Source organism: Strongylocentrotus purpuratus, unplaced genomic scaffold (genome assembly GCF_000002235.5).
Source record: "Strongylocentrotus purpuratus isolate Spur 01 unplaced genomic scaffold, Spur_5.0 spur5_contig_249, whole genome shotgun sequence".
Taxonomy (NCBI): Eukaryota; Metazoa; Echinodermata; class Echinoidea; order Camarodonta; family Strongylocentrotidae; genus Strongylocentrotus; species Strongylocentrotus purpuratus.
Genome location: NW_022144896.1, coordinates 1 through 10744, shown reverse-complemented (window position 1 = coordinate 10744; position 10744 = coordinate 1). Strand labels below are relative to the sequence as shown.

The window sequence follows — 10744 nt, the reverse complement described above, 5'->3', positions numbered from 1 at the left end:
TAAATATTCCAGACTCGACTAATGACTCGACTCGACTCGAGTCACTCCACTCGACTCGACGGAGTCACAAAACTCAACGACTCTTTACAACTCTGTTATTATCCCCATTTATTAATACCTTTTCTGTCACAAACCATTAAAAAGTCATGAAGTTGATAAACTTCCAAAAGTTGTATCTACCATTTTACTCCAAACTATGCAGCCTTTGTGGTTTAATTGATGACAAGAAAAGTTAGGAGAGTGTTTCCCCCCCCCCCCCCCAGGTATCACATCATCACTGAAATAATGCACGCCACCATGATCCAAGACCTGAAGAAGGCCAGGGGACCCGAGACAGACAAGTCTACCAAGAGCAGCGGCAAGGCCAACCTGCTGAGAGTCCGCAACCTCAAAGAGATACATCAACCAGGTAAAAAGCTACTCTCGGCATTGTCTTCATACTTGTCCTTCCTTACAAGTGCTGCCTTCATATGGTTGAAGATAAACGCACTGCCAGAAACAACGAGGCAAACCCTTCTCTTAGCGATAAGTGTTACTGGTTCTTTACACACGGGACCTACGGCTTTACGTCCCATCTGAAGCACGAAGCAATAATGGTTAAGTGTCTTGCTTAAGGACACAAGTGTCGAGACGCGGGACTCGAACCCACACTCATCTTGCAGATAGAATCATTCAGAAGAAGCTCTGCATTTGTCCCGAACATGTTCCGGGGAAATTTCACCGGCAACTGCTTTGACTCGCCAGTACTGATACCGGAGTCTTATATAGCGCACGTACCTACCAACAATTAGGTACTCAAGGCGCTGAATTTGATAACTTCATTGCGGGAAGATTGCGGGGAAGTTGCTCAGAATCCTGCAACTTATACCCAATACAATGTCCGCAACTTGTCCAGAACATGAATTGAGATTGGCAATCCAGAATAACAGCGAACCCAATAGTATTTAAAGAGCAAACAGGTTGACCGAAATAAACTTTGTTTCAGAATGGCAAACTTTATGTATTCATTCTCCATTGACTAGACACTGGAGCCTAAACTCATCAGCACTTGTACTGCGCTGAATAGCGAGTTTCAAATTTTTACAATCAGTGATCTTGTCGTCATTGCAGTGCAAAGTTGCCAAAGTCCAGTGCGAGCGACGCCTGGCGCTCCGAGGCGGGCCTGAGTACCAGGCCTACAGCAGGTCCACCGCCGCCGGGCACCACTCCAGACCGCTGCATGACCTGCGGCCGCAGCGGGTGCTGACTCTGGACGAGATCCTGTCGGACAAGGTGGCCCGGGCCTACCTGACCAACTTCCTGAAGAAGGACGGCAAGGACGACCTGTTGAAGTAAGATTGACATCATGCTTTGATTCTCTCATTGCTGTGAGGATGGCAGTGATCAAAATGGTTATCCAGAGCTATGGCTACGTCTGTTGTCACCGTTTGCCCTTGCAACTGTCAAAGACCTAGACATGAGAATCAGACCCAGCCCAAATTTGGTTGAAGAGCAATTAATGGTTAAGTAGTGGTACATTTGTAGATGAGTCAAATGATAGTTAAAATGTCATCCCAAACTTCTCGGTCCTATAGGCACCTGCTGTACTTATTTCTACTATGCTACTACATGTATCAATAACCAGCAATTTGACCAACTTTAGGAGGCTTGTCATGAATAGTTGACTAGACTAGTCCAAGTACGGTCGACTAGCTTAGGTTTGAGCAAAGCTCGAACTTCAGTCAAAGTTTCACTGTCAAATAGGAGCAAATGACAAGGCAGTTCCCGCAAAGAGGTTACTGCAGAGTGGCCTTTTTTGGGGGGTGAAACAGTTGACATTCATGTAAAGAACTCAGGAAGTTAACTGTTCCTTAGATCAGCTTACTTTTTTTTACACTTCCTGTATGCTGTTAAACAAATTGAAAACAGTGTAGAAAGTTTTGTAAAATGACTTCTTTTTTTTCAGTTCAAATTTGCATGCCTGCAAACCTTTTTAAAAGCACTAGGATTTTGTAATAACTCTTGTAAGGCAGGTGTTGCCCTGAAATCTGTGAATTACTTTGCATTCTTAATGTGTTTGTTCACTTGTTTCTTTTGGCAGCTTTTGGTTGGCGGTGGAGCAATTGAGGGACAGTAAGAAGGTGAGACTATTCTGTTAAATTCATGAATAAGGTTTTATTATAATGTTACTCACCATATCATTTCATATAGACACCTGTATGATAATATTTGAATTATCAGTAATAATCAAACATCAAACAGAAGGTTTTAGAGGATTTTGCAGGACTGTTTTACTGTACCTAGAGGCCGGATGCCCCTTGACAATTTCAAGTACATTTACAAAGAATTTGTCATTGGTTGTCATTTGGCAAAAATTGACGCAGTTCAATTCCAGCATATTTCACAGCGTATGCTTCGCCACGTATATATGCTTCGCGTTCACATCCACGAAGGGGGAGGTGTTTAGAGCATCTAAACCCCGTAGATATCCATTTCGTGTACTTTGCTGTGATCAGGTAAAAAAAAAGATTTGAAAAGAAAACATCGCACTGCATGCTGGAGGCATAACAACTGATTACAGATTATTGGCATGTCTGTCATGGGTAATAATGATTGTAAGAAATGCCCTTATCCCCTATTGAACACACTCTCATTTGTTTTTCATCAGCCCAAGGACCAGCACATGTATGCTAATGAGATCTACCAGACCTACTTGGCTACAACCAGCGCGGTCAAGGTTGACAAAGCCCACAATCAAAGGCATGACAGACTTCTTGGCAGCAAACAGGGTAATTTTAAGTCGTGGTGTCTTGACCAATCTAAGCCGTACTTTTAATGTCCGACGTTCGTGCAAAAAGTCTGACATGTGTGCACATGAGTGACTTGAGCCCGGGATAAAACTGCAGACCAGCACCCATTTCATCAAACTCTTCGTAACTTACGATGCATCGCAGCGATGCGACGCGTCGTATCTCTACGACGCGTCGCAGCTGCGACGCGTCCTGCGATCCATTTCACTAAACACGTCGTAAGTGCGACGCGTCGTAGGTGTATTTATAGCACAACTCGGTGACTGTTTTATGTATTTAGTCAGCGTACAGTAAATAGTCGTTTGATATTCAACAAAGAGTCGTCGATCTCAGTTCAAAATTTGTTAAAACGTAACACAAAATGGCGGCCGTGCGATGCAATTTTGAAGGAAAACAAGCTCTCATTGGACTGTATAGCTACTTTGAAATTTCAACCCTAATATTCCGGTCTAATTCATAATTATTCAATGAGCTTTCTATTTACAACTTTACACCACATTGCCTCGGTATTATAATCTCGTTAATGTAATGTTTATGGCATAAAACTGGCTTAGAAATGACTATTCTTATTTTGCGACGACCACTAGACACATCTTAACTTGCGACGTGTTTTAAGCCGTTGTCAAGGAACTTACGACGCGTTCAACACATCGCAACTTTCGTGAAATGGAAGATACGACACGTCGCGAGTTGCGAAGTGTTACACGTCGTAACTCGAGTTGCGACGCGTCGCAGCGCTTCGTGAAATCGGGTGCTGACCTCATAACTCGTATAGAGGACAGGCAATGGCCTTGTGCTTCTGATATCTTATTTGTTGATATGCGTCTTGGGTGTGCCGCCTCACCTACACTTTGATTGGCCTACTTCTCCTGCACCTCATGCATTATGCTTACGGGCAATTCCACGGTTACTCACGTTTCATTTTTGATGTACTTTTGAGTTTCCTTGGGCTGTAATTACCTTACTGAAAAGGTTTAATACCTGTTATCCCCATGGTAGATAGAGTAGACCTAGACCTACCTAAGCACCAAAGATGACATCCAAAAAACGTGTTATGTATGATAAACAAGATGCACAAAATCGGTTACTCACGTTACGAAATGTAACGTGAGTAACTGTGGAATTACACTTAACCCTAACCCCTTAGGCCCTTTTTGCTAGGAACCATCTTCAAAGTGAAAGGGTGTAAATTTTACTTGGGCCACTCTCACCTGAACATGCTGAATCTGGGTTAAGCATTGAATAGGCATTGAAGTTGGTGACATACATAGGTGAGAGTGGCCCAAGCAAAGTTTACACCCTTTCACTTAATTGATTGTATTTCTGGATCTAGGGACCCAAATGGAATGGGTAAACAGGAGTGGATTGAGAAATAGTCAGGCTTTAATATAATAATTTCATTGAGAAAAAAAACATTAAACAGTTTTAATTATTCGTTTTCTGAATGTTGCACTTTTTTGGCACACTCTTTACATTGCCTGCCATTTTTGAGTCTGTGATCAGACTAGAGCCTGGTACAGTAATTAAAACCAGGGTCAACTAAATGCCACGGAAAATTACTCTTTCACTAAACCTGATTTTTTGGTTTTTTTGGAGCAGGGCCCGGAGTCATTCTTCAGTGCCCAGCATCAGGTGTACCAGTTGCTAGACGAGACCTACTACCCGTCCTTCCTGGTCAGCGAGAGCTATGGCAAGCTGATGGCCGCGTGGGGGAGCCAACCGAAAAGGCATCCACGGAGGCGCTCAGCCCGGAAGTCCTGGAAAAGAAGGGATTCAATACAAAGGTAACCCGGAAGTACTGGAGAAGTAGTAACCCGGAAGTTCTGAGAAAGACGGGATTAAATACAAAGATTACCCGGAAGTCCTGGGAAAGCAGGGATTCAATACAAAGGTAACCCGGAAGTCATGGGAATGAAGGATTCAATACAAAGGTAACCCGGAAGTCCTGGGATAGAAGGGATTCAATACAAAGGTAACCCGGAAGTCATGGGAACGAAGGGATTCAATACAAAGGTAATCCGGAAGTCCTGGGATGAAGGGATTCAATACAAAAGTAATCCGGAAGTCCTGGGATAGAAGGGATTCAATACAAAGGTAATCCGGAAGTCATGGGAACGAAGGGGAATCATTACAAGATAATCTGAAAGTCCTGGCAATAAGGGATTTAATACAAATGTAACCCGGAAGTCATGGGAAGGAGAGATTTCATACAAAGGTAATCTGGAAGTCCTGGAAAAGAGAGATTTCATACAAAGATAACCTGGAAGTCCTGAAAAAGAAGGGATTTTCATACAAAGGTAACCTGGAAGTCCTGAAAAGAAGGGATTTCATACAAAGGTAATCTGGAAGTCTGGAAAAAGAAGGGATTTCATACAAAGGTAACCTGGAAGTCCTGAAAAAGAAGGGATTTCATACAAAGGTAACCTGGAAGTCCTGAAAAAGAAGGATTTCATACAAGGTACCTGGAAGTCCTGAAAAAGGAGGGATTTCATACAAAGGTAACCTGGAAGTCCTATGGATAAGGGATGCAATGCAGAGGTAATCCGGAAGTCGTGGAAAGCTGCAGGAATTTTGGGACTGTCCTCAGGTTTCCTCAAACAGTCAAGTTTGACAGTCACCAACTGTCCAAAAACAGTAATGGAATTTTGGAACTAAGGTAAAAGTTCCATGCACTCTGTGAATTTCGGGACTGTGTGGTAGTCAAGGAAATTTGTGGAATGCTAGTTTGAAGTGAATGCTAAGTGGCATTAACTTTTCATGTATTTGACAGGTGAAGCCGCCACAGGAGGAGCTGCAGACTTCCGAGACCAGCTTTGTTGAGCAGACGATGTTCCGTCGTGACCAAACTCCAACAAGTAGAGGAACGACTCGGCAACAAGCTCCAGCACTGAGTAACCTCAAGAGCGCTCACAGTGCAGACTCAAAGGTAGGATACTCAATCATTTAGGTAACCTGTTCGATGAGTTACTCTGATTCTCTGAGGAAGGCTCAGTCATGAGTTCCCAAGTAGATACTCAATAATTTAGGCAACCTGTTTTGATGAGTTACTCCGATACTCTGAGGAAGGCTCAGTCATGAGTTTCCAGAGCTGAGTAACCTCAAAAGCACTCACAGTGCAGACTCAAAGGTAGGATCTCAATCACTTAGGTAACCCGTTTGATGAGTTACTCCGATACTTAGAGGGAAGGCTCAGTCATGAGTTCCAAGAGCTGAGTAACCTCAAGAGCGCTCACAGTGCAGACTCAAGGTAGAATACTCAATCACTTAATCAGGTTACCCGTTTGATGAGTTACTCTAATGATTTTGTTTTGTTTAGCAAGCTCTTAAAGGTAGAGTACATCATTTATAATTTGTGCATTATGTTCGTGTTGAAGCAACAAAGTGCTCAAATTCTAAAGAAGGATGCTTATTAACTCACCTATGAGTTTCAGCTCAGTGAATGCTGTATATTCCGAGAAAAAAAATTCTAGGATCTCGATTTCAAATCAAAAGTTGCAGAGTCTTGTTTTGAACTGCGTTCTCATTCAGACGATTGCAGCTACGCGATGTTGTGCACTTAACCGACGATAACAGCAAACGGCACGCATGTGCGTCGTGACAATGCTTGCGTGCGCTTCACCGAATTAATAAATGAACTACTACTTTCCAAGAATGCGTTTTTAGACGCATCGTTGGAAATGGTCTTCTTTCATTGTTTAATTCAAAATGACAGCTTGCCAGAAAGAATCATTTGACAGGGAGTTTCGTCCCATTACTATCTTTAAACCAATTATTGTTTTGAACAATAATTTCGTCAGTTACTTTTTGGATTAGCTGCAATTGATGGACTGTACCTTTAACGGCCTTGTAATTATCAAATTTGGTGTTTTGTTTTCCCCTACACAGATGCAGCAGATGCTGGAGAAAGAAATCGAGCAACTCAAACTGGAGAAGTCGACCTTGGAAACCTACATCGAGCGGACAGACCTGTGGAGTGACCAAATTGGCAAGTGGCGGGCCGATATCTGCTCAGCTCAGGTCAGTTATGCCACGGGGACAATACTCAAGGGTGTAGGCCTGTAAAGAGGCCCGAAGTTGCCTACGCGGGGCACAAATCACGCTTTGCATGCCCTCAAATTCTCAGGTATTGGAGCATATTGAGTGCCGCGAACTTGGAGATTTGTAAAAAAGAAGAGTGAAGCCGTGCGAGCTCCTATTTCTGTGAAATTTGGATGAAATTAGCCCTAAAATGGCTCTATTTTGCAATGGAGGGTAGGCGTCCATTTTCAAAATGGCGATGGGCTTCAGAACTGATTTTAGGGGTGATCATCTTTGGATGGAATTTTCTTTGGATGAAATAAACTTTAATTTAACGTGTGTCCCCAAACACCTCAAGTCAAGCGTGAAAGTTTTCATCTACAAAAGCAGCATTTTTTGTCAGTTGCCGTACATTAATATTGTACTCTATATGATAACATTTTCTCCACTAGCGCAACACCAAATTTCTATCGAGCAAAAAAAAAACATGTAAATGATAGTGTGTAGACTTATATCGCTTGTCGTGAAGTGTCAGTCTGCAATTTTCTTCACTTAAATTTTTCTCATCTGCCTAGATTTTGGAGGAAGGTGACAAAGTCATCCCTATTACGTGATAGTGGTACATCCCATTGACCCCGGCCATATCAATACCGGGATGGGTCGTCTCACGTCGTCTGGGGGACTTCCACGCTCTGCAGCAGAGATTGAAAGAGGTGATTGAAAAAAATGAGAAGAGTATGATGAATAGATTTTTCACGTAGCCCTGTTGAGATATTTGGATTTGAAAACCTCTGATTTTTCAATTTCTTTGCTCAAGGGGCGGACGTCAGAAGCCATAAACCATTATACAGGGCGAGTAATAAAAAATGCAACCCAAATGGCAGGACAATTTGAATGAAGTGTTGCCTGTAGCACTTTCAAAATCTAGGATATGAAAGCCCAGTTATTAATCTTTCTTTTGTACGAGAATCATTCAAATCACTCATGTACTTTTCAAGTTACAGAATTTTAAACACACAAATACTGTTTTAAAAAGTTCGTTCCTTCAGCAAAACGAAAACAATTCTAATAGGGATGCATGTCAATTGTTTTGGGTTTGCTGAAAGAACACTTACCTTTTTTGTGATCCGTGGACAGAACTTTAAAACGGTGTTTGTGTTCAAAAATGCCGTAACTTAAAAAGTACATAAGTGATTTGAATGATTCTTGTTCTAAACGAAAGCTCATAGATTGTGCTTTCATATCCTAGATTTTGAAATGCTACAGGCCAAGACTTCATTCAAAATTGGTCCTGCCATTTGGGTTGCGTTTTTTTTTACTTGCCCAGTGTAGTGGTGTTCCCTAACGTGGCGCACTTCAACGTTTCCCCCGACTTTCCTCATACGGTGTTGCCAAACTTCTTTGTTGACAAGCTTTAAATTCATTCAGTTAAATACTGGTACTTTCTACCTTAATATGCTGCTGTTGAACCTTTGTGAACAATTTCAACATCATGAAATAGAGTCTGAAATTCAAAAACTGTGGCGTCCAGAAATTGGACACAAATTGGCTGAGTGTTCCTTAATGTGGCGCACTTGAACAAAACTTCGAAAAATCCTGTTAACATTTAAGAATTTCTTTAAAGTTGAAAAACTCTGATAAACCATTATTGTCTCCACTCACATACCCAACTAGAAGTTTGTCAGAAAATTATTTTCGTATGTTTGGGGTGGCATTTTTATAGGGTTCGAAATAGAACGGAGAATCACGCCAAAATTAATTTCTCTGCTAACTTTGTAATGGGTAGGTAAACTCAAGATTTATGAGCGGGAATGTCTAGAGCCTGATGAAATTTCACATACTGTGAAATTTCAGGTAAAACTTTTGCTCTAGCAAGGCACTAGAGGCGAAAAATCAAAGTGCGCCACGTAAGGGTCAGCGCCACGTTAGGGGACATCAACATATATGTAGCCAGGGATCACTCTAAAAAGTCCAATGCTAGCAACATTAGCAATGCTGCAAACCTGGGAAATAGCGAATTGGGATCACTCAAAGAGGAAATGGCTTTTCATATCACTTTGTGAGAATATGGAGGTTCATGGAATGGGAACTATGGGCTCCACACGGGAACAAGAGAGGGTACTTTTTTTACCACTTTTGAGAACCAGCGGACGGGACACACTGCATGTGTGTACTGGTTTGCATGCATATAGCAGAATGCAGCGAACAGAATTAGAAGCTGTTACTGCGGTGGTGCCACGCTCACACGCATGCTACACGTGTTCTTAAAGACAAGGCACGCACGTATTTGGTAACTCTATTGGTCGAAGGAGCGCGAAGTTTGTGCGGACCACCTGAGCGTGACTCGCCACTAGCCTGGTGCCACCTCAGAAAATGGCTGTCGCTGGATTAGTCTATTGTGCAAAGTAGGCACAAGTTATCTTCTTCTAAATGTCAAAGTCATAGCATCTTCGCACGAGCATCTGGCCTGGTGTCAACGGTAGTGCTCAAATGTCTCTCCCAGTGGTCGCCACCAACTCTCCCCTTACGTACCGTTGAGGGGGTACTTGTGCACGGAGCCCTTAATTTTAAGACCTTGGGATACAAGGCTAGTCTGAATTTTTTTGGAAATTTTTGAGAACTCTTGTAACCTGTAGATTTCACTTTGGTTGTCGTAACAGTGCAGTAAGTGGGTCGGCAAGATGGAACTACCCCATTACAGCAGGAGACCCTTCAAGTCAGTCCAACAGCAGGACTTCTTAAACAGCTCCAAAGGAACGCTGCAGAAATATCTCCGGTAAGTTTCAGGTTGCCTTGGTACTTCCCTCGCTAGCTTCCACCTCTGTGGCCAGGTTCGAATCCAACACAGACCAACATGTGGATTGTTTGTTTTCAGTCCCTGTCTGAATGGTGTGGATTTTTCTATAGTCTACAATTCCAGAGGTGTCGGCTTGCCTCTGTATTTCTGCAATTTCTTTGTCTTTTCTCCAAATTTTCTCAGACTGAAGTATCTCAGCACTTCAGAGGAGTCTTTGATAGCATTACAATAAAAAATATTTATGTAATATACATTATTACAACTCATACATATTACTGAGCCAAACATGCTCTTTTTAACCAGTTTATCGCCAAAGACCGTGATAACACGCAATGGCTGTTTTTGTACACAGGCACGGCTGACGGATTTAGACATCAAGATTGCCTCAATTCGCCTTTGGTGATGTCTGAATAAGCTGATCCCTCGTGCTTTTTGTACACACACACAAAGTCTGTGTTTCTGTGGAGGTGGACCGGTGGTGCTGCCCATTGTGTGGGCCATTGTGCACGGCCTACTGTTGTACAATTTATGCTCCAGTGCACACCCCGGAGTATTGAAACATACTTCGGCAAGAAATATCGTACAGATACTGTTGAATGACTCTTGTGAATCAGTATTTGTACAGTTTGCTGGATATCAGAAGTTGGCTGGGAAATTTGTCTTTTGAAAATTTCGAAATTTTTGGCAAAAATAAACCCGGCACAAAGTGTTAATAAGCCAAAGCGGCATTCCAACTGCACATGTGCTTAACAAGATTCAATTATTTTTATTGAGAAAAAAAGTGATGGATAAATGCACACGTGTTTGTTAGGTAAACCCACACATTCTTTTTTGTTTCTGTATTAGTCGGTACTCCAAGATGAAACACTGAGACACAGTGAGTTTTGTACACCTTCCTGGTACCCACTCCCGAGTGTCTGAAAGCAACTGTGTAAGTACATGTATGATGCGTAGCCGATTTGTATGGTGGCTCCATGAGTTACCATACCACAAATGTAATTAACAAGTTCTCTTGTTCAATTTTATAATTATTACATATGCACCTAATCAGTTTGGCTTTAGGGTATATTTTTGTCAGGTTTGTGAGTGACAGTGCTAGATCTGTGCACTTTTGAAATAATTGAGTATGCGATAGTTTTAA

At 42.2% G+C, this 10744-nt stretch overlaps 1 protein-coding gene across 1 annotated transcript; it reads left to right on the top strand.

Annotated features, from left to right (window-relative positions):
* Nucleotides 1-297: 297 nt before the first annotated feature.
* Nucleotides 298-9582, top strand: LOC115922611 (sorting nexin-25-like; the record flags this gene model as incomplete). Its single annotated transcript, XM_030981800.1, has 8 exons — nucleotides 298-531; nucleotides 1111-1331; nucleotides 2081-2120; nucleotides 2648-2768; nucleotides 4389-4573; nucleotides 5560-5715; nucleotides 6675-6806; nucleotides 9467-9582. Coding segments are annotated over exons 1-8 (1205 nt in total), but the record flags the coding sequence as incomplete, so codon positions are not given.
* Between the last annotated feature and the right edge of the window lie 1162 nt (nucleotides 9583-10744).